The sequence below is a fragment of the Conger conger genome, chromosome 9, assembly GCF_963514075.1.
Source record: "Conger conger chromosome 9, fConCon1.1, whole genome shotgun sequence".
Classification (NCBI taxonomy): Eukaryota; Metazoa; Chordata; class Actinopteri; order Anguilliformes; family Congridae; genus Conger; species Conger conger.
Window position 1 is genome coordinate 12,893,673 of NC_083768.1, and position 22,632 is coordinate 12,916,304.

Sequence of the window (22,632 nt, forward strand, 5' to 3'; positions counted from 1 at the left end):
GTCAGGTGGTGTCATAAGCATGAATAACTGTGGGGGAAAAGTACCATCATCATTAATACTTTTTGCTCACCTCAGCCTGCGCGGCATCAGTTATCTTAAGGTCATAAAACGTGGTTTAATTAGTTATGAAAATGGTTTTTTGGCCACTGCTTTGCTGAATGGCAGACTGTAAATCTAGATGTCACCGAGATGTCTGTTCCGCCCCAAGTAATCCTCCGAGAATATTGTTATTACTCAGGCCATCTCGAGGGACGCTTTCACGAGTTCTCTGTCCCATATATAATCCTGGAACTGAAAATGTCACTGTGGCGTGGTGATGTGGTGCTTTACTGACTAAAATGGCGACACAACGGCAAGAGAAATCAGCTATTCTTGCAGGCGTATATTTAGGGACAGGACCAGCTATTTGGAAATACCTACAGAGATTCTGTCCCCCCCCCCCCCCCCCCCGTTCCTCAAAATCCCTAAATCCCCTGTCCCCCTCCCACAAAAATATCCAAATCCCCAAATCCCCTTCCTCGGATGCTCCCCAGCCCACCGCCACGCTCCCCGTGAGGCGGGGTGTCTCAGACAGAGGGGCGCTCCCCGTGAGGCGGGGTGTCTCAGACAGAGGGGCGCTCCCCGTGAGGCGGGGTGTCTCAGACAGAGGGACGCTTTGGGTAGGCGCACAGACTCACGCCTGTCGTAGTGCGTTACCCGCTCGGAGCGGAGAGAGGAGGAGACGCAGAGGAGGAGACGCCACTCACGCTCCCAGCTCCACGCCCGCACTCAGACCAAGCCTCTCAGACCGAGCCTCTCAGCCCGGGGAGGAAGGAGCGGTCTGCAGGCGGGGAATCGATGGAGACGGCGGGCACTCCGCGTCCTCACCTGACCCCCCGCCTCGCTGCTAGGTGATCGATTCTCCACCTCCATGTTTACCGTAGTCGCGGCGCGGCGCAAATTATTCCCGGGGAAACTACAACATTACTCAAAACACGCTGCGCTAATTCGCCTTGTTACGCTGGGAGGTTATGCTACCCGACAGAAAATGAAATCATTTGATACTTTGAATGCCGCTGAAGGAAGGAGAGTCGGGGCGAAAGTTCACTCGACGAGGAAGCTAGCGCAAAACAAAAAACATAATAAAACAAAATAAACCAATTTAAAATGATACACATTTAGAATTATATTGTGGAAATGTTACTGCATAGACAACCTTTTATAAACATTTCATAAACAAACATGGATATTTGTCAGTGTCTTTATGTAGGTGGGGTACTGCCAGGAATTATACAGTAATGAGACTACTTTGTTAATAATAACTTTATAATAACAAAAGAGAATGTGGAGAAACGGTTTGTGTGTTTTTGCACAGTTGCGCATTTTTGCCTCCTCTTATGAAGTACAGTAAAGTACATACACAGGGCTTAATGAGAACCATTGCTTTGAAAAGTCTCTACCCTCCAGCAAAGGCAGGAGGTCATTCTGGGGTCATGGAGAGAACTGTGGCCATGAATAACCCTGATAACAGGACTGTGGACAGCGGGGTGGGTATCCAGGCAAACGCTCAACGCTCAATGCTCTCGAAGACAATGTTGCTGAAGTGTTTTGTCAGTGTTAGAACACCGTTGCCACCGTTGCCACCGTTGCCATGTTTTTATTCTATTGGTAAATCATGAATACAGTCTAAACTGTCTCAGGCCATTGGACATATAAGTACTGAAATACTTGTTTTTTGCAGTCTTATCCTGTGGACATGGTTTCAACATGATCTCAGCACTGCTTTAGGTCAGGGATCATCAAATCTGTCCCTCGAATGCAAATCCAGCCCTTTTCTTTTCTCCCGGGTAATTAGTGCTACTGATTGACCAGACAGTCTTCCCATCTGACTCCCAGGTAAAGGGAGGGTGGAAAACCAACAGTTCTTGGCCCTTGAGGACCATGATTTGATGATCCCTGCTTTAGGTTCTGCACTAGAGTTGTGCCTTCAGCCCAGGTCCTCCACTGGAGGCTGTGATGTTGAAGTGGAGGCTGTGATGACAGGAAGTGCAGACACATCACTTCCTCTCTGCCCAATGCTTAACCTCTCCTCTGTTTCCAGGTTTCAGGTGTGCCGGGATGGGAAATCTGATTAAGGTGCTAACGAGGGACATAGACAACAACGCCGGGAATTTTTTCCTGGATTTCGAAAGTAAGTGCCCCAATCCCTCTCTTCCAACCATTTTGGTCTACCCCACTTACCAAAGGGGAGGATAGATTTAGTTTGCTTTTTGGGGGTGGGGGTTTGGGTTGGGGGGGGGGGGGGGGGGGTGTCAAATAAGGTTGCACGGAGGCATTGTGTTGCAGAAGCCAAGCTCTGGCTCAAAATGGACTCCGTCTCCTCCTGCTTTCGGCTGATATGCCTTTTCTCTCGCTTTCTTTCTCCAGTTTCACACCTCTCTGGGCTGTGACTCTGCTTTATCTCTGTTTACAGCACGGCGGTGTGCTACCGTGTCCGGCCTCCTGCACTCCTCACTTACGGAACTAGTTGGGTATCGTTCCATTCCTGATGTGCGGAATGCGAATAGCTGTGGATCGTTTACTTTCACACACCGTGTTGACTCCCATGTCGTTTTAGGTTCATGAACTTTGCATTTTTGTTTCTGTAACTTTCCCCCGTGAGCGTGGATAAGATCAGGACGTCTTAATGAAGGCGGTCGTGTTCTCGTAGCATTTGTAGGTTCAGGCTCGTCTCATCACCCAGGGCTACCGTTTCCCCCCCCTCTAAGCCTCGGCAGGCGGGAATTCTCAGTGGAATATCGTTTATTTTACACGAGGAGCGAGCGGGAAGCGGGGGCGTCGTGTTCCGCAGCCGAACCCGCGCAGAGGCCCGGGGGGATCGGCCCGTAAGAGCGGCGCCGTCGATGAAACGCATCCTTCCGTTTGAGTTTACTCACGGCCGTCGGAATAGAAACGATCCTAATTTACAATCAAACAGAGCCAGCGCCCCGCCCGCCCGTCCTCCCCCTCCGAAGGGGCATGATGGGATACCGGCTCCCTGGCGTCGCGAGGGACACGACCGGGACGGCGGCCGGCGAATCGGTCTTCATTAACGAGCGTTTATCTGTCTGGACCTCCGCGGCCGCCCCACCCTCTCTGTGCACTCCCGTCTGTTTGTCTGCGGTCACGCAGCCCCGGTCTCCTGGCCCAGACTGCGGTGCTGAACTCATGATGAACGATCCGCTATCTCTCCCGGCCCAATGTGGAGAAACTGCTGTGGGGTCTTTTTATTCTGTGGTCGCTTCATCCCGGCTTCGGCGACAGTGCTCCCTGACCTGTGACCTGTGCGTAGTCCGAAATGTCGTTGGTTAACCCAGCGGCTGAGCCGTGTGGGATCTCCATAGGAGCGTTTCACAGCTGTTGTAGTACGAGCAGACTGCTGGTGACTGATGAACCAAGACCGCAGCTGCACTTACCTCCAGGTACTCCGGTTTCCTCCCCCAGTCCGCAGACATGCAGGCTAGGCCACTCTTGGGGGAATAACAGGACTGAAAATGAGCACGTGTCATCCGTCACCCTACCCTGTATCAAAGAAGGTCAGTAAGTCAAAGAGTGGCTAATTCTCTTAAAAAGAGAACAAAAAGACCCTCGCCCTCCCTTGGCACCCTTGGCTGATTGAGCATGGCTCAACAGGACTCCTAAGCAGCATTGATACCAATACAGCCTGGATTCATTCTGGATTCAGTGTCTAGATTCAGTGTCTAGATTCAGTGTCTAGATTCAGTGTCTGGATTCAGTGTCTAGATTCCGTGTCTGGATTCAGTGTCTGGATTCAGTGTCTGGATTCAGTCTCTGGGTTCAGTCTGTTACTTCACTGGGAGTTACACCTCCCCTATCGTTCACTGCTGAGAAACGGGCATAATCTGTTTAACAATGTTGTTATCGGTAGCTTTAAAAAAAAAAAAAAAAAAATTCTATCTAGTGGTTTATGTTTCATCTTCCTGCAGTTTATGGATCCAGTTTATTTCTAAAATCTCATTTTATCACAAGATGAAGAACCCCACTGTCTGTATTGTGAGTTTGTAGTTGCGTTTGGTGAGCTGACTGTTGCAGCTGTGCCCCGCCATGGGTGAGAAACGGGCTCTCCTGTACAGGGCCGGGAGCCCGTGACCGCTGGGGGAGATGAGTTAGGATCGTAGTGTTCTGTTTATGTGTGTGCCGTCTCAGAAGATTTAGACGTTTGAAACAGTAAGTGACTGTATCGGCGGTGGGTTCGGGGGATATCCACTTATTTCTCTCTCTTTTGAGCTCTTATCAGCTGGGGGACTGACAGAGGGGGGATTAGTGGAAAGAGGCTACGGTCTGCGGGTTTTTTTTTTTGATAAAGGGTGGAAAGAGGCTACGCTCTGCAGGGTTTTTTTTTTGATAAAGGGGAAGGGGGTTCCTGTAAATCGGTCACCGCCAGGGCCCCGGGGGAGGGGCATCGAGGGCGGGCGTGCCCAAACGGGGCTGAGACGTTGGGGACATCTGGCAAAGTGGGGCGCTCACAGGAAACCCACACAGCCCTGGAGAGGGGGGGGGTGGGGGTGGGGGTGGGGATGGGGCTGGCACATCTGGTGTGGACCAGGCTCCGGGGCGGTGATACGGGCACCAGGCAGGGTGGTGTAAACATTATGACCCCTCAGTCATGGTGGTGTGCCACTGACCTCACTCCCCTCCACTTCCTGCTTCCTGTCTTCAGTGTCTACTAGCTCTGTCATTTCCTGTCTCTCTAAAATAACCCATCTTTCCCCTTTCCCTCTACTTCTCTCTCTCCCTCTTATCTTCACAGGAGGCTTACTGCAAGTTATTAAAATAAGTGAAAATATGGGGAACCTTTTTAAACTTTTTTTCCTTGATTGAGTGAGATCATCATCAGCCTGTATGTTGCTGCACAAGTATGACCCTAGTGTGTGTGTGTGAAAGTCCTGGGGATTGTAACATTGTAAGTATGACCCTAGTGTATGTGTGAAAGTCCTGGGGATTGTAACATTGTAAGTATGACCCTAGTGTGTGTGTGTGAAAGTCCTGGGGATTGTAACATTGTAAGTATGACCCTAGTGTATGTGTGAAAGTCCTGGGGATTGTAACATTGTAAGTATGACCCTAGTGTATGTGTGAAAGTCCTGGGGATTGTAACATTGTAAGTATGACCCTCGTGTGTGTGTGAAAGTCCTGGGGTTTGTAACATTGTAAGTATGACCCTCGTGTGTGTGTGTGAAAGTCCTGGGGTTTGCGACACGCAGTGCCTGCGGTTCTCACACGTTCCCGTGGTTCTCAGACGTTCCCGTGGTTCTCAGACGTTCCCGCGGTTCTCAGACGTTCCCGTGCCAGATGAGGGCATTAGATCGGTATTAGAAGTTGCATGAGATTGCTCTGCCTCTTTCTTCATTAGCAGTGCACTTCCCGCTTTATGGAACAATCTGCCCGTCGTAAAATGTTTGCCGTTTTCCCTTTAATTGAGGAAGCAATTAGGCATTCAGACACGGCGAGCCGATTAGGGAACAAACGGCAGAGAGCGAGAGAGAGAGAGTCGCTGCAGGCGAGCTGAGCCACACACACTCAGCTCTGTGAGTCGCCCGGGACAGGGTGAGAGACAGACAGACAAACGCAGACAGACGGCTCAGACACCATACCGATCACCCTCGGCAACTAAAGCAGACCCCCCTTGCTAGTTAATGACTTCTCTCCCCCCCCCCCCCCCCAATCTCATGCCACCTTCTCACTGACTCACATACGCACTCACACACATCCAGGAACTTCTTAATCTGGCCTTGGCTACACGCGCGCACACAAATAAACATTGAGCTCACATACTTACCATTGCGCCCACACGCATTGTGCCTTTTGCAAGTGAATAGATCGAGACAAACATACAGACCATACAGCTCAGTAGGAAGACAGATGTGCACACACTCGCACTCATACGTGCACACGCACACGCACGCTGGGTTTGAACACCACTCTTTGAGGGGGTCTTTGAGTTCCTGGTCTTGGGGTGCGGGGTTTGCCAGGTTGCGATCGCAGGCCAGAGGGGGGGGGGGCTCAGGTCTTTTTTTGGGGGGTTGAGGCTCCCCCATAATTTAAACCCTACACACAACCAACGCTTCCCATAGTCATCATCATCAATGGTTATAGAACATTACATTACATTACATTACATTACATGAATGGCATTTGGCAGACACTCTTATCCAGAGCGACGTACAGTTGATTAGACTAAGCAGGAGACAATCCTCCCCTGGAGCAATGCAGGGTTAAGGGCCTTACTCAAGGGCCCGAGAGCGGATCTTATTGTGGCTACACCGGGGATCGAACCGCCGACCTTGCGGGTCCCAGTCATGTACCTTAACCACTACGCTACAGGCTGCCCTAGAACACACTGATGTGTAGACGCACTCAAGAAATACCCTATAAATAGTTACCCTTCCAGTACATGTAACACCCCCCCCCAGCCCAATCTCAGCAGTAATGAAAGAAACCACAGCCGTAAAACAGTCACCCCAGACAGGGAAAACACCACCCGTTATGCAGCCTTACGTAATCCCAATTATCCTGTCCTGTTTCTAATCATCTAGCGTCAAAAAGGCCCCCCATCGCAGGGCTCACCAGCCAGATGAGCACGGTGCAACCAAACATGCTGAGATCCACCCTCCCCCCCATCACAACCCTCACCAGCCAGATGAGCACGGTGCAACCAAACATGCTGAGATCCACCCTCCCCCCCATCACAACCCTCACCAGCCAGACAAGCACGGTGCAACCAAACATGCTGAGAGCCCCCCCATCACAACCCTCTCCAGCCAGAAGAGCACGGTGCAACCAAACATGCTGAGAGCCCCCCCATCACAACCCTCTCCAGCCAGAAGAGCACGGTGCAACCAAACATGCTGAGAGCCCCCATCAGCCAGACAAGCATGGTGCAACCAAACTTGCTGAGAGCCCCCATCAGCCAGACAAGCATGGTGCAACCAAACTTGCTGAGAGCCCCCATCAGCCAGACAAGCATGGTGCAACCAAACTTGCTGAGAGCCCCCATCAGCCAGACAAGCACAGTGCAACCAAACTTGCTGAGAGCCCCTCTCCCTCCCATCCCAACCCTCGCCTCCCAGACAAGCACGGTGCAACCAAACTTGCTGAGACATCCTGGTTGCCGGGAAGCAGTGCTCCCAGCCGGCCAGGCCCAAAGCCTCAGCGCCGGTCTGGGCTGGCCATATTCACTAACAGGAAGTGCTCCACCGGGCATTGACAAAAAGGCTTCATGGACATGCATATTTGTGCTCCTTAAGTATTTATGACCATGTTGAGCAGAACATATTGTGCCCGTCCGGATAGGGGGAGGCAGCTCTGCCATTTGGACGCATTATGAGGGTTTGAATAATTCATCTTGCAAAATTATGGACAGAAACATGTTAGGAATGGATTGTAGCAATTAAAGGTTTTCGCAGAAGTCAAATTTGGTCTTGTTGATTAACATATTTATGGTTTTGTTCACTGGCTAGATGGACGTGTTCATTATAGGGGCAACAGGTCAAGGTGAAGCACTGATCTTGCATTTATTGCTGCAGTTTGAACTCGTTCTTGCAAGTGTGCACTTGTGAAATGACTGTTGACATTTTTTGGTCCTTTACTCAAAATGGAATGTGTTTTGAATTTTTCTTTACAGTTTGGCATGCTAATTTAGATGATTTCTGTATTCAGAAAACTTTGTTGGGAAAAATGTAACACATTTATTTTAAATCAAAAGACAAGCTGGCTAGGTAAGCAGTATTTGGATAGAAAAAAAAAAAATAATAAATAAAAATAGGCCCTGGTCCTTATCTTCGTTGTACGGGTAGCAATTGAAATTGTACTTCCCTCTAGGGTCTTTCAGCGCACTTATCCCTGGTTATGGGTATGCACTTTGCACTTTGTTGTACGTCGCTCTGGATAAGAGCGTCTGCCAAATGCCAATAATGTAATGTAATGTAATGATCAAATTCAGGTAATGTTTAACCGTTTCCCCCAATTTGTGTCATACTTGTGGAGACCGTCGCGGTCTCGTAGTGTGGGTGTGTCACTGCGTAGCTCTCTTTCCTCCGCATAGCAACAAGGCCTACGGCAACCTGTCAGAGAGATGTCTGATCATTGGCCATCAGCCATTTTTTATTTATTCCTACTTTTTGTGTCACCTAATGCAATGTTTTTAATTAATGTAGTTAATCACCGGGACAGTTAATCGATGAAATCAATGCCACTTAATGCCTTGCATCTGTTAGTTGTTGTTAACACCGCAGTGCCATTACCCGCGTCTTTAACGAACAATCCAGCGGGTGAGAACATGGACGTTTGGTGTGTCTCCCCCCCCCCCCTTCAGATGCCGAGCCCTCGGAGTCAGAGAGGGAGCTCTGGGACCAGGTGAACGTGGTGCTGAAGGACGGCCGGGGAATCCTGGAGGACCTGCAGTCCTACGACGGGGCGGGGGAGGTGATTCGGGAGGTACGGAGGGGACCGGGGCGGGGGAGGTGATAGGGAGGTACGGAGGGGACCGGGGCGGGGGAGGTGATGGGGAGGTATGCAGGGGACCGGGGCGGGGGAGGTGATAAGGAGGTGTATGACTGTGTGCTCTCTCCCCCTGCAGGCCATCCAGCACCCCAGTGATGAGGGTCTGCAGGAGAAGTCGTGGGGCGCAGTGGTGCCCCTGGTGGGGAAGCTGAAGAAGTTCTACGAGTTCTCCATGAGGCTCGGTAAGCACTGACCCGCCCTCCTACATCACACACAGAACCGCTCCTGTACATCACACACAGAACCGCCCCTGTACATCACACACAGAACCGCTCCTGTACATCACACACAGAACCGCTCCTGTACATCACACACAGAACCGCTCCTGTACATCACACACAGAACCGCTCCTGTACATCACACACAGAACCGCTCCTGTACATCACACACAGAACCGCCCCTGTACATCACACACAGAACCGCTCCTGTACATCACACACAGAACCGCTCCTGTACATCACACACAGAACCGCTCCTGTACATCACACACAGAACCGCTCCTGTACATCACACACAGAACCGTCCCTGTACATCACACACAGAACTGCCCCTGTGCGGTACATACAGAACCGCCCCGTACGGTACATACAGAACTGCTCCCACTGACCCGCCCCCATACATCACACACAGAACCGCGCCCGTACGCTACAGACAGAACCTCTCTCTCTGACCCTGCCCCCATACATCACACACAGAACCGTGCCCGTACGCTACAGACAGAACCGCGCCCGTACGCTACAGACAGAACCGCGCCCGTACGCTACAGACAGAACCGCGCCCGTACGCTACAGACAGAACCGCGCCCGTACGCTACAGACAGAACTGCTCACTGACCCGGCGTCACCGCTGCCGAATCGCTGAGGCAGCACCTGCGTACGCTCTCGCCTCCTGCGATTGGCCGCCCCTGCGTTTGTGCTGCAGTCAGCGTCTCTGCGTCTCCGCGCTCGTGAAATCGGAGCCTGGTTATCGGGCGCTGCTACTGCGGAGGACGGGGGGGTTGAGTTCCGCCACCTTGACCCCGGAGAAGGTCGGTCAGCGAAGCGCATCTTTGCGCCATTACACCCCCGCCCCCCATCGATTGCCGGAGTGGCGAGAAAGCGACTCCGCAGACTAAATTGGACGCCTCGCCGCCAGTCGTGGTTATGTAACTATGTAGGTCACCTCTCTCCCTTTACAGTCTGTTCCACTAATGTGAGGAGAAAGCAGAGAGGGCGGGGGAGGGGGCTTTATAGGACTTCATGCATGATACAGTACACACTGTGCCTGCCTGGTGCCTGTGTCTGCCGGTGGAGTGTGTGTGGAGAGAGGCGACTGGCCCCTTCGGGCAGGTCAGGCACCGGACCGGCGAGAACCTCGGGCGAACCCCAGCTGTTGTCCGTTACGGGTCAAACATGGGTGTGTGTGTCTGTGTCTGCATGTCTGTGTGTGTGTGTGTGTGTGTGTGTGTGTGTGTGTCTGCGTGCGTGCATGTGCATGTGCATGTGTGTGTATGTGTGTGTGTGTGTGTGTGTCTGCGTCTGCATGTCTGTGTGTGTGTGTGTGTGTGTCTGCGTGCGTGCATGTGTGTGTATTTGTGGGTGTGTGCCTCTGTGTGTGCGTGTGTGCATGCATCTGTGTGTGTTTGTGCGTGTGTGTCTGTGTGGGTGCGTCTGTGTGCGCGCGTGCATGTGCGTGTGTGTGTGTCTGTGTGCATGTGCGTGTGCGTGTGCATGTGTGTGTGTCTGTGTGCATGTGCATGTCCGTGTGTGTGTCTGTGTGGATGCGTCTGTGTGCGCGCGTGCATGTGTGCGTGTCTGTGTGCTTGTGCGTGTGCGTGTGTCTGTGTGCATGTGTGCATGTGCGTGTGCATGTGTGTGTGGCTGTGTGCATGTGCATGTGCGTGTGCGTGTGTGTCTGTGTGCGTGTGCGTGTGCGTGTGTCTGTGTGCATGTGCGTGTGCGTGCGTGTGTGTGTGTCTGTGTGCGCGCGTGCATGTGTCTGTGTGCATGTGCGTGTGTGTGTCTGTGTGCATGTGCATGTGCGTGTGCGTGCGTGTGCGTGTGCGTGTCTGTGTGCGTGCGTGTGTGTGTGTCGCCCGTCTCTCTCAAGGCGAGCGCGCGCGCCGCCAGCCCCTCCCAGTCGAGACGCGCTCTCCTGCGCTGAAAGCGCCGTGTCTGTAAACTCGCTGAACCCGAGTGGGAGGCTGACGTCAGACGTCCCGCGGGTCAATCTGCCCCAGACCGGCTCCTCTGCGGCACCCAGCCGTAATCTGGGCTGTAACCCACACGCAGACACCAAAGCTCCACTTCCCAGCTCCCGTCTTAATTAGCTTTTTTTTTCCCGTCACGATAAAAGAACGGTAGGAGCTGAAGGCGGTGGATTACAGGACTGAGAAACCCTCTAAAATAATCCCAAGAGCCCCCAAACGTCCCGGAACTCCCTACTTCTGCCAGAACGGGCTGTGCCGTTTTTGCGTTTGCTGCAGACAGACGGGCCGGTTCTGCCGCGGTTCTGGAGGGACGGACACGGAGCGCGTATGTGCTGGGGCAGCCACTGGAGGGGCATTAGCCTGTCCTAATTGGATTAGCACACTCCCTGGGCGGGGCGTGTCCTCAGAGCTCTCTATACAAAACACTGTGCCAACATGATCTAATTTCACACACACGGCCATGTACACACATAGAACACACACACATTCTCTCTCACGCTTGCACACACGCGCATATATACACACACACTGCCATATACACACATAGAAAGGCACACACTTTCTCCCTCACAGAAGCACACACACACTGCCATGTAGACACATAAAAATGCACACACTTTCTCTCTCACACAAGCACAAACACACTGCCATGTAGAAAACATAAAAACACACACACACACACACACACACACACACGCATACCCACACACTCCCATATACTCACATAGAAACATGCACACTTTCTCTCTCTCACTCAAGCGCCCATGGACATACTTGCACACATGTATTCACACACACACTCTCTCTCTCTCTCTCTCTCTCTCTCTCTCTCTCACTCACACACACACACACAGATACATATATACACACACTTTCTCTCACAGAAGCACACACGGATGCACTTGTACACATGCATTCACTCACACTCTCTCATACACACGTACGGTGGGTTTGCATAGAAAGATGCAGGATTTCATTGATTTAATCCTTTGGTTTTATCTTGGGATTGCTATCTGGGATCTGTATTGCTTTTTTGTTGTTTGCCTTTAATGACACTATTAACCATGACATGATCTCATTTCAGATGCACAAACACACTTTCTCTCTCTTTCACACACACACACACACACACACACACACACACACACCAGTGAGTTTGCATATCAAGATAGAGAATGTTAATGACTTAATCCGTTTTATCTTGGGATTGCTATCTGGGATCTCGATTGCTTTTTTGTTGTTTGCCTTTAATGACACTGTTAACCCTGACTACATGTGCTAATCTTGAAATACATGCTTTCTTTTCTGAATAATCCAGTGAGAAAGCAAGAGGCAGAATTTAACCTTTGGGCTTTCCCCAAAGCCATCTTGAAACCTTGTCCTATCTTTAAAAACAAGTCAATTTTATGCAGAAAAGCTGTATGGAAATTATCGTACCAATCAGGGGGTTTGTGAAGCTGATCCTTAGACTCTTGGTCTTTCCAACTGAACACTTTACCTGGGTTTTATGTAGTTTCATATGGCAATGGTATATATTATATATTTGTAGAGATGTGGGAGACTGTAAAGTCCTTTGTACAGTTTGTCTCTATACTTTATTGAAGAACTCAGTAAGCTTACAGTGTTTCCGTAATGTGTGTGTTTGTACAAATAATGTAGTGGCTCATTCCAAACAGCTCACCATGGGTTCGCCATGCTATCAGAGAGGGGGTTTAGACTGAGGTAGCCCACCATGGGTTTGCCATGCTATGAAGTAGCCCACCATGGGTTTGCCATGCTATGAAGTAGCCCACCATGGGTTCGCCATTCTATGGGGGAGGGAGGTTTGATTGAAGTTGCCCTCATGGGTTTGCCATGCTATGGGGGAGGGAGTTTTGATTGAAGTAGCCCTCATGGGTTTGCCATGCTATGGGGGATGAAGTTTTGATTGAGGTAGCCCACCATGGCTTTGCTATGTTATCGGAGCGGGGGTTTGCGCTGAGGTTTTCCGTTCTCTCTGTCCCTCACAGAGGCGGCGATGCGGGACCTTCTGAGCGTGCTCACCAGCGCACGCCACACCCCCACGCAGCACCTGGAGCGCGAGCAGGCTCTCGCCAAGCAGTTCGCCGAGATCCTGCACTTCACCCTGCGCTTCGACGAGCTGAAGGTGAGTGCTCTTTGAGCTGAATGTGAGTGTCCTTCGACGAGCTGAAGGTGAGTGCTCTTTGAAGAGCTGAAGGTGAGTGCTCTTTGAAGAGCTGAAGGTGAGTGCTCTTTGACGAGCTGAAGGTGAGTGCTCTTTGACGAGCTGAAGGTGAGTGCTCTTTGACGAGCTGAAGGTGAGTGCTCTTTGACGAGCAGAAGGTGAGTGTCCTTTGACGAGCTGAATGTGAGTGTCCTTTGACCAGCTGAAGGTGAGTGCTCTTTGACGGGCTGAAGGTGAGTGATCTTTGACTAGCTGAAGGTGAGTGCACTTTGAGCTGAAGGTGAGTGCTCTTTGACTAGCTGAAGGTGAGTGCTCTTTCAAGAGCTGAAGGTGAGTGCTCTTTGAAGAGCTGAAGGTGAGTGCTCTTTGAAGAGCTGAAGGTGAGTGCTCTTTGACGAGCTGAAGGTGGGCTGGCTCCTCCCCTAATGGACTGAGTGTGTGGCTCATCGTGTAAGTCGCAGACCTGGGTCAAATACGTAATTGTTTTGGATTTAAATCATTTTCTGTGCTCGATTGATCTTGCCTGGCGCAATTGTGCCTATCAAGAGGACCAGAATGTGGGGTTTGCACTCTGAGTATTTCACAGGTTTCAATACACAAGACGAGTTAAAAATTCCTGCTAAGACCAAATGTGATTCTGAGATGGTTTAATACTGCTTAAGCTGTATTTCCAACACTTCTTGCTGGTCATAGCTGGTCTGTGGCTGCTCAAAGCTGGTTAAGCCAGTAGAGTAAGCTGCTGGTAAATTGGTGGGCTAGCTGATTATATAGGCTGGTGAACAGTTTGTCAAAAACACAGCTTACACAACCTGACCAGCTTTGGTTGGTTTAAACTGGAATTCTTAGCAGGAGGTAAGAACCTCAGCACTGCCAACCTCATGCCCAAAAACTCCCCCACCTCCTGTACTCCCCGGGGCTCTGGGTTATCCTAGACCCTGTCTCCCCACCTTGCCCCCCTGTCCCCTCTAGCTGAGGTGCTGGGTCACCCCAGTCAAAATGTCCGCCTCTCCTACTCCAATGATTAATGTGTGGAAGTAGGGGGCACAAGCTGGCCTTCCAGTTCCTGTTAATCCCTCAGTGACGGCCAGGTAGCCTGACCTAATTTGTATGTGTATGTGTGTGTGTGTGTGTGTGTGTGCATTCTATGTGTACACAGCCGTATCTTTTCAGAGCTGTATCCCTTGAAAGAGAGTCTTAATGCATTCAGTCAAACCTGTGCAAACCTACCTACACATACACTGACGTACAGGTTACTCACAGCTTCCTTGTACAGGTTTCTCACCTGAGGGTGGAGTTACAGTGCAGCTGCTCTGCTGCAGGCCGCAGCTGAGACTCTAGCAGAGCTCGGAACTGCAGCATCAGCAGGGGAGAGGCCACGATGCATCGCATGCGTCTCCAGCACTGTCGCACTCCATTACGGCTCTTAGCATGTCATCGCTTCTGCTGTTCTTTTTACTGTTCTCTCCTCCGAACTCTCCTCTCCAGGGGGGAGAGGGAGAGAGAGGGTGTCTGTGAGAGAGAGAGAGAAGAGACTGAGATAGTGATATATAGAGAGAGATGGTGAGAGAGAGAGAGAGAGAGAAGAGACTGAGATGGTGATCTAGAGAGAGAGAGACGGTGATAGAGAGAGAAAGAGGTGGTGGGAGCGAGAGACTGAGATGGTGATCTAGAAAGAGAGAGAGAAAGAGAGAGAGAAGAGACTGAGATGGTGATCTAGAGAGAGAGACTGAGATGGTGATATATAGAGAGAGGTGGTGAGAGAGAGAGAGAGAGAGAGAGAGAGAGAGAGAGAGAGAGGACAGACTGAGATGGTAATCTAGAGAGAGAGAGACTGAGATGGTGATATATAGAGAGAGGTGGTGAGAGAGAGAGAGAGAGAGAGAGGACAGACTGAGATGGTGATCTAGGAAGTGAGAGATGGTGATATAGAAAGAGAGCTTGTGATATGTGGAGGACAGGCAGTGGAGTCATTTCTGGGATGGGGGCAGGGGTGGGGAGGAAGGGCTTCAAAGGAGAGGCATGTCCCAGGAGGAAAGGTTCTCATTAACAAACCCCTTTGAAATGCGGGGATCTGTGGATCTTTCAGCCCCCGTGCTGCACCCTCCAAAAAGCCGGGCTCCTTTATCCACTGTCCTGACAGCACTGCTTTCCTGCCATGATATCACTCGCCCAAAAAACTGCTTCACCCCACTCTCCTCCCTCCATGCTGTTCCGCCCCGGCCCCCGCTCCTCAAAATAACCCCCCTCCCCCCCCCCCACCCCGCTGCTAGCCAACCCGGTTTGACCGCCGCTGAGATGCCTGTCATAAACGGCACGGTTTTCACAAGTCTTAATGGACGTCGAGTGTAGGTGAATGGAAGGCTGCTTTTATGGAATTTACAGCAGAAAAACAAACACGAGCTGAACCCAGCAGAAATGTGCCTGTGAGCCCACTTCCTGTTAGACAGACTGTGTCTCAGCTCCTGTGGTGCCTTTCATGTCTGTGCACCAGCGGTTCCCACCCCTGTTCTACCTACCGTCCTCCACTGTAGGTCTTCACACCGACCCAAATTTGCCACACACCTGATTCTACTAATCGCCTGCTTAACGAGATCTCTGGCTGTCTGAATGAGCTTGGTTAGGGTTGACATGAAAACCTGCGGGACGGTAGATCTCCAGGAACAGGGCTGGGCAGCCCGGCTCTAGCTAATGAAGGTGATGTGCATTGTCCATTGAAACGCTGAAAGCCTACAGGACGGTAGATCGTCAGGGGCACGGTTGGGCACCCCCGGTCTGGATAAGGCCTGTTTTCCTAGTGTGGTTTTTGGGTTGGCTTCAGGCGAACTAACCGAAATCTCCCCGCTCTCCTCCTTGCAGATGACGAATCCCGCCATCCAGAACGACTTCAGCTACTACCGCCGAACGCTGAGCCGCATGAGGATCAAGAACGTTCCGGTGAGCCCCCCCTCTTTTACCCCCGCGGGCACGGTCACATGGCTAAAACGGTGGGGCCCGCTTTCCCCAAAAACCGACAGCCCCTCACTCAGCGGAGAGACGAGCAGGGCCTGTCCTGGCAGCTCGGTCTGCGGGGCTGATGGTACAGGGGAGTAGGTTGCTCTTTCATCTTCCCGGACTCTCGCTAGCAGGTGACGGGGACTCGGGGGGTCGGGGGGGTGGGGGAGGCAGCGGGGCACGAGGGGGACAGAATCTCATTACCCGGCCGTCTGCGATTAGGGAACACACCTCTACGGGGGACCCGACAGACTGGCTGACCTTGCCTCTCCAATTAAACCCGCACGGGCAGAATGCTATTACTCCGTCCCCTCAACCTGTCACACTCAATCTGGGCCTCGCTCGCCGAAACGCCACGCAGAACACACACGGACGCGCTCGCGCGTTTACGCCCCCTGCTGTGATTCTGCTACGGTGAAATGCATGCTGGGGGAAAAATAAAATGCTCCCTGGTCGTTGCAGAAATAAATAGCAGGCTTTGAAAATGCCTCGCCGGTCGTGATGACCGCGGATGAGGACACGCGGCCGACGACGCGTGAGGAGATCGTAGTTCAGACGTCGCGCTCGTTCGGCTGCGAGACGCGGACGGCGGGTTAGCGGGTTAGCGGGTGACCTTACTTGATCCACGAGGCGGGACCGCTGCGCTTTAATGCCACAGAGGCCCCCCGGCCCCAGGGCCCCGCGGGGACGGCCCTTGCGGTCGGCGCACCAGGAAGTGAGAGCGAAGCCTGTGGCTCGTCGCCGTCGGCGACCGTTGGTGCGTAGCAGGGCGCGCTCGACTGGAGCGATACGTGTGGCCTCGTAGAGCTGGGTGACGGCAGGTCACGCGTGTGCGCCGTTTCCCCCGCAGACCGCGTGGCCGAGGAGGGCTGGCAACCCCCCTCCCCTCCGGCCGAGGCCCCTTCACCTCGTCTCACACCGAGCGCTGAACCCAGTGACATTCGTCCTCAACTCAACTTCGACTTCCCATTAATACTGTTTTTCCCCCCACGTGCACCTCTCAGCACGCCCCGCTTCTGACGGGAACCGCAGTCGAGGGCAGATGATAATTGAATCCAGGTCCCGAGTCCTTCATGTGTGAGAATACAGCTGACCAATCAGGCTCCGGCGATATCCTCGGAGTGTGTCTGTGACCTAAATCCGACGGTCGTGCTCGGAGTCGACGACTCGAGAGTCCGTGTCAAAGTGATGAGCGCTAGACCAGAATTATGTTCAGTCGTGTCCTCCATGTCTCCATTTTCTTTCAGAATGAGCAATTCTCATCTCTGAAGTACACGTAAACCTGCCTTAGGTTCTGCGTGAATGTATGAGTGTGGACTGTAATGTGTAAAGTAGAACATTTCAGCTGTGTGCTAAAATACTACCCCCGTGACCCTGACCGGGAATACGCGGGTTAGATAATGGATGGATGGATTGACTGGAACAGTACTGACTGAGTTCAGTCTAGAGGGAATGTCACCACCGACACCACCAGCAGTGCCCCTGAGACCACACTGGCTAACGTGGGGTCAAATAAAACCCTGTGGGATGATTCATCCTCTGCATTTGACCCATCCTAGTTGCTTAGGAGCAGTGGGCGGCCACAGCGCTGTGCACAGGGACCAACTCCAGCCCTGAGTCCAGTGCCTTGGTCAAGGGCAGCGGCAGGAGCACAGCTAACCTGACATTCATGTCCTTCACAGTTCCTTACCAAAACTGAAAGCACAGTCAAAGAAAGGAGCCAGAAAAGTATTGAATTTTTCAGCAGGTTTTTAGCGGATGACAAGTGGTTCCCCCCTCCCCTCCTCCCTCCTCCCCCCTCCCCTCCTCCTCCCCTCCTCTCCTCCTCTCTATTCTATTCTCTCTCCGGCCCCCCGGGGGAGCAGGCCCATTTCGATGCGAGCCTTTGTCCCAGTTAGTCCAGCCGTTTTATCCCACTAACCCGGGTGTCCCATTCGTCAGACGGGCTCGGAGCGAGAGCCTCCTCTTCCATTACCGCAGAAGTGATCTCCCTCCATGTAAAGTTCCCGCCGGCTCTTGGGTAATTCCGGTAAATGACATGTTACGAGTGGTTCAGAGTGATGGATGGATGGTGAAGTGCCTTTTTATTTTTTTAAAAATTTTTTTGCATTCTTCACAGAGTATTAAAACCACAATGCTGTGAACACGCCATACCTTTGCATTCCACCATTTTCCCCCATTCTTTTAAGCACGAGCTGTAAACTACACTGTTCAACGAGATTGGATTTACATTTTGTCCTCAGGAATTCAATGATTTAATCAGTGGTTTGACCATTTTAAAGTGCAGTAGACTTATTCAAATGTGCAGTACATTTTTCACGTATTTATTTTTTGATCATGTATTGAATCAGCAATTGAATGCCTTTGCAGAATGAAATTGTGTGATTTATTGTGAAAATCACAATCATTTGCTTTCAGGCAGCGGGAGAAAATGAAGTCAACAATGAACTGGCCAATCGGATGTCTCTGTTCTATGCTGAGGCCACGCCCATGTTGAAGACATTGAGCGATGCCACATTAAAGTTTGTGTCAGAGGTAAGCCCATTGGACGGTTGTGTGATTGACACTGCTGTTCGCCAATCTTTCATTTCATAAGAAAATTAGGGATCTGACCAAGATGAGCACCACTACTGTGTTTTATGCACACATCCATCCACCCATCCATTATCTTAACCCGCTTATCCTGAACAGGGTCGCAAGGGGGCTGGAGCCTATCCCAGCATGCATTGGGCGAAAGGCAGGAATACACCCTGGGCAGGTCGCCAGTCCATCGCAGGGCACACACACCATTCACTCACACACTCATACCCACGGGCAATTTAGACTCTCCAATCAGCCTGACCTGCATGTCTTTGGACTGTGGGAGGAAACCGGAGTACCCGGAGGAAACCCACGCAGACACGGGGAGAACATGCAAACTCCACACAGAGAGGCCCCGGCCGACGGGGATTCGAACCAAGGATCTCCTTGCTGTGAGGCGGCAGTGCTACCCACTGCACCATCCATGCCGCCCTTTTTACTCACACGTATCTGTATTTCAGTTTTTGTTGTCGTTTGACCCACCTTTCTTGTTGCTATGAAGTATTTCCCATTACTGGTCCGTTTCTATGAGGCTTTCCCTCAGGATAAATCCATTATGATGTTCTTTTTTCATTGGGCAATGAGACTGCTCTTCTGAAAACCTCTTTCTCTGTGATACAATTCTCCATTTCTAAATGGCAGCAGAAAGATAGCTGGCTTGTTGAAATGACTATGTGAAGATTGTTTCTTTTTTGGCCTAAACAGGGCAAGGACTTACCCCTAGACAACACAACAGACTGCTTAAGCACAATGGCAAGTGTGTGTAAAGTCATGTTGGAAACACCGTAAGTTTGTGACATTATCATCCACTATCTGTTTTTATTATCTTTATCTACTGTGTGAGATGTGAAAGCATTGTGAATGGAGGTAAATCCCAATCTTTTGAAGTGATTTCAAAATACAATTTATAGCAGTTTAAGGAATGTGAATCCTATATTTATACATTACCTTGGCCAATTTTTTTTTTTTTTAGCAGTAAACCATGTTTAAATCCATCAATTTCACCAACCAGCAAACTCTTCTACAAACTGTGAATTTGTTCTGGTTCTTCATGAAACAAACTGTTGATTTTCCCACGTTGTTTACATTAGCAATGGTGCTATTATTATACCAGTGGTTCCCAACCCTTGACACACCCTATTCTACTAATACACAGCACAATAAGATCTCTAGCTGTTGAATGAGCTGCGCTTTGTCAGGGTTGGGGTGAAAACCTGCAGAATGGTAGACCTCCAGGAACAGGTTTGGGAACCACTGATTATAGACGTTTTGTGTGTGTGAATGTCAGGACTGAGAGCTCTTCTTCTGTGGTTTTCTCTGTCCAGGGAGTATCGCAGCCGATTCGCCAGTGAGGAGACGGCCTCCTTCTGCCTGCGTGTCATGGTGGGCGTCATCATCCTGTACGACTACGTCAGCCCGGCTGGGGCCTTCGTCAAGTCCTCCAAAATTGACGTGAGTCCTCCCCCCTGGTCGACATTTCTGTGCTGAAACGGTAGCGGAAAGTTGGCGAAACGCCATCTAAGCATTCAGGTGAAAACTCGGCAAAATACGGCTGAAAACTGACAGTTCTCAAGCTGACTGGGACATAGCCAGGCTATGTATATCCAGGTAAATGTTGGGGCTATCCTAGTTTGTTTATGTTGAAATATCTCTGGACTTAGTTTTGCACCCCTCCAGAGGTGTCAATTCCTGCTTTTGCTCTCCCCTCCCAGCCACTCTCTCACCCCCCCGATGAACCCCCTTACAGACTGAAGAGTTTTATTTATTTAAAAAATATTTTCTTGTTGGACAGATGAAAGGATGCATCAAGGTTCTCCGAGACCAGCCGCCCAACAGCGTAGAAGGTCTTCTGAACGCTCTCAGGTCTGTTGGCTAAATTTCAAGTCATACACCTGATTGATTGACCTGACTGTTATATTTGTTTTAAATCAGACAGAATTGCATTAAGTTTAGTTAAATCGACTCCCCGCCCTTGAAAAGGGCCCCCTGAAAGATTTGTTTCACTACCCCATACACTCAGTGAGCACTGTTTTTTCCACCATTCTCTGCAAACTCTACAGATTGTTGTGTGTGAAAATCCCAGGAGATCAGCAGTTTCTTAGATACTCAAACCACCCTTTCTGGCACCAAAAATCATTCAAATCACTTGGATCACATTTCTTCCCCATTCTGACATTTGGTCTGAAAAACAGCTGAACCTCTTGACCACGTCTGCATGTTTTTATGCATTTAGTTGCTGCCACATGATTGGCTGATAAAATATTTGCCGTAACAAGCCGGTGTACAGGTCTACGTTATGTAATAAACTGCTCACTGAGTGTTCGTTATATCGCAAAACCTTCCCTTAGTTTGTCGTTAAAAGCCCGTATTGAGGCCACTTGGCGTACTGTGAATACTGTGTTTATTGGGGTTTGGACAAAGAAAAAAATAATCATACAATTCGCAATCATATCATTAATGTACCAATTAGAATATTCTCAATAGATTTTTCAGTCCTTTGAAGTCCTAATGTGTCTCTCTAAATACATAATCTCCCCCTCCCCCTCGACACACAGGTACACAACAAAACATCTGAACGATGAGACTACCTCCAAGCAAATTAAGACCATGTTGCAATAGTATCCACCCCGAGAGATGTACTTAAATTACCATGATGTACAGACTGTTTTAAAAAGTAATTTTCAGAAAATCCATAAAGTGGTTGCTCTTTCCCTCTTTTTTTTTAACAAAATGTTCTTCCTGTAACATTAAGCGCAGTGTTTTCTGTGCCAAAACTGTGTTGAAAAGGAAAAGCTGAATGCTCAGCTTTGTGCTTTCTAAAAGGCCATGTCTCAATGTGGCAGCTACAAACCGCATGTCAGAGTGGGAGTAATGCTAGACTTGAATATTTAGAAATATAAATATATAATAACAATATCTTTTGTTAGCTCTGATAATCTCATTTCATCTCACTTTTTCTCTGCTTGATTGTGTGTGAAGTGCATAAAGATTTTTAAATTATGTTTTTTTTTTTATACAAAAAGGTATAAAAAGGTACGGTGATGGAGATGTTTTGAGAGAAAAAAAAAAAAAACTTTTTATAAGCTTTGATTTGTATGTTTTTTTTTGTACGAGCTGTCGTTTTTTATTTTCATTTGAAAACTAATTTTGAACTGTGATGAGCATAGATGAGAAGGGGAGGTGACTGCGCTTGTATGTGCAGTGGTTTTGCTGTAACTACGTATGCGCAGTGGATAGCTGTGACTGTGTATGTATGCACAGTGGATAGCTGTTACTGTGTACGTATGCGCAGTGGATGGCTGTAACTGTGTACGTATGCGCAGTGGATGGCTGTAACTGTGTACGTATGCGCAGTGGATAGCTGTGACTGTGTATGTATGCACAGTGGATAGCTGTTACTGTGTACGTATGCGCAGTGGATGGCTGTGACTGTGTATGTATGCACAGTGGATAGCTGTAACTGTGTACGTATGCACAGTGGATAGCTGTGACTGTGTATGTATGCACAGTGGATAGCTGTTACTGTGTATGTATGCACAGTGGATAGCTGTGACTGTGTATGTATGCACAGTGGATAGCTGTTACTATGTATGTATGCACAGTGGATAGCTGTGACTGTGTACGTATGCACAGTGGATAGCTGTTACTGTGTATGTATGCGCAGTGGATGGCTGTCGACCGAGAGAAAATAAAGCTTTTTATCTAAACTTGGCCTCTCAGGTCTGTCTTCATTTTCTGTTGACTATCCTTCCTTTTTATATTTTCTGTTTATTTCTATACTGTGTGTGTGTGAGGCTGGGATCTCTCACACCGATGATATCGATCTCCACCCCCCCCCCAGGCTGCAAACTCGAAATAACTTAATACCTCCGTTGTTTACGCCATTTACCTTAATGTTTATGTATGGATCCCTTTCTTTTTTTTATATCTTTGCTGATTATGAATCTCAGCTTCAGCATTTAATTGGGTTCAATAGCCTAGAAAATTACTTAAACCTAGCCTGATTAACTTGTTTGGCCTATTGAGTGAAGACTCAGGAGAGTTAAAATATGAACACGCACAAATTTACAGGAATGGTGTTTGGCTGCGCCCACCCCAGTGCTGGGTCAGTGCCGCAGACAGACAGCTGTTCAGGCGGGGGTGTGAT

The 22,632-nt window shown here is 50.0% G+C and overlaps 1 protein-coding gene across 3 annotated transcripts in view; it reads left to right on the top strand.

Annotated features, from left to right (window-relative positions):
• Nucleotides 1-22,192, top strand: part of LOC133137592 (CYFIP-related Rac1 interactor B-like) — a 57,726-nt gene extending 35,534 nt beyond the window's left edge. For all 3 annotated transcript variants that reach the window (XM_061255935.1, XM_061255937.1, XM_061255936.1), the window contains 10 exons: nucleotides 2,081-2,170; nucleotides 8,354-8,475; nucleotides 8,618-8,723; nucleotides 12,739-12,875; nucleotides 15,771-15,848; nucleotides 18,324-18,440; nucleotides 19,191-19,270; nucleotides 19,811-19,937; nucleotides 20,278-20,348; nucleotides 21,041-22,192. In XM_061255935.1, coding sequence (XP_061111919.1) covers nucleotides 2,098-2,170; nucleotides 8,354-8,475; nucleotides 8,618-8,723; nucleotides 12,739-12,875; nucleotides 15,771-15,848; nucleotides 18,324-18,440; nucleotides 19,191-19,270; nucleotides 19,811-19,937; nucleotides 20,278-20,348; nucleotides 21,041-21,104 — 975 coding nt within the window. In that variant the 5' untranslated portion in view covers nucleotides 2,081-2,097 and the 3' untranslated portion in view covers nucleotides 21,105-22,192. The remainder of the gene's footprint in view (nucleotides 1-2,080; nucleotides 2,171-8,353; nucleotides 8,476-8,617; nucleotides 8,724-12,738; nucleotides 12,876-15,770; nucleotides 15,849-18,323; nucleotides 18,441-19,190; nucleotides 19,271-19,810; nucleotides 19,938-20,277; nucleotides 20,349-21,040) is intronic.
• Nucleotides 22,193-22,632: the final 440 nt, after the last annotated feature.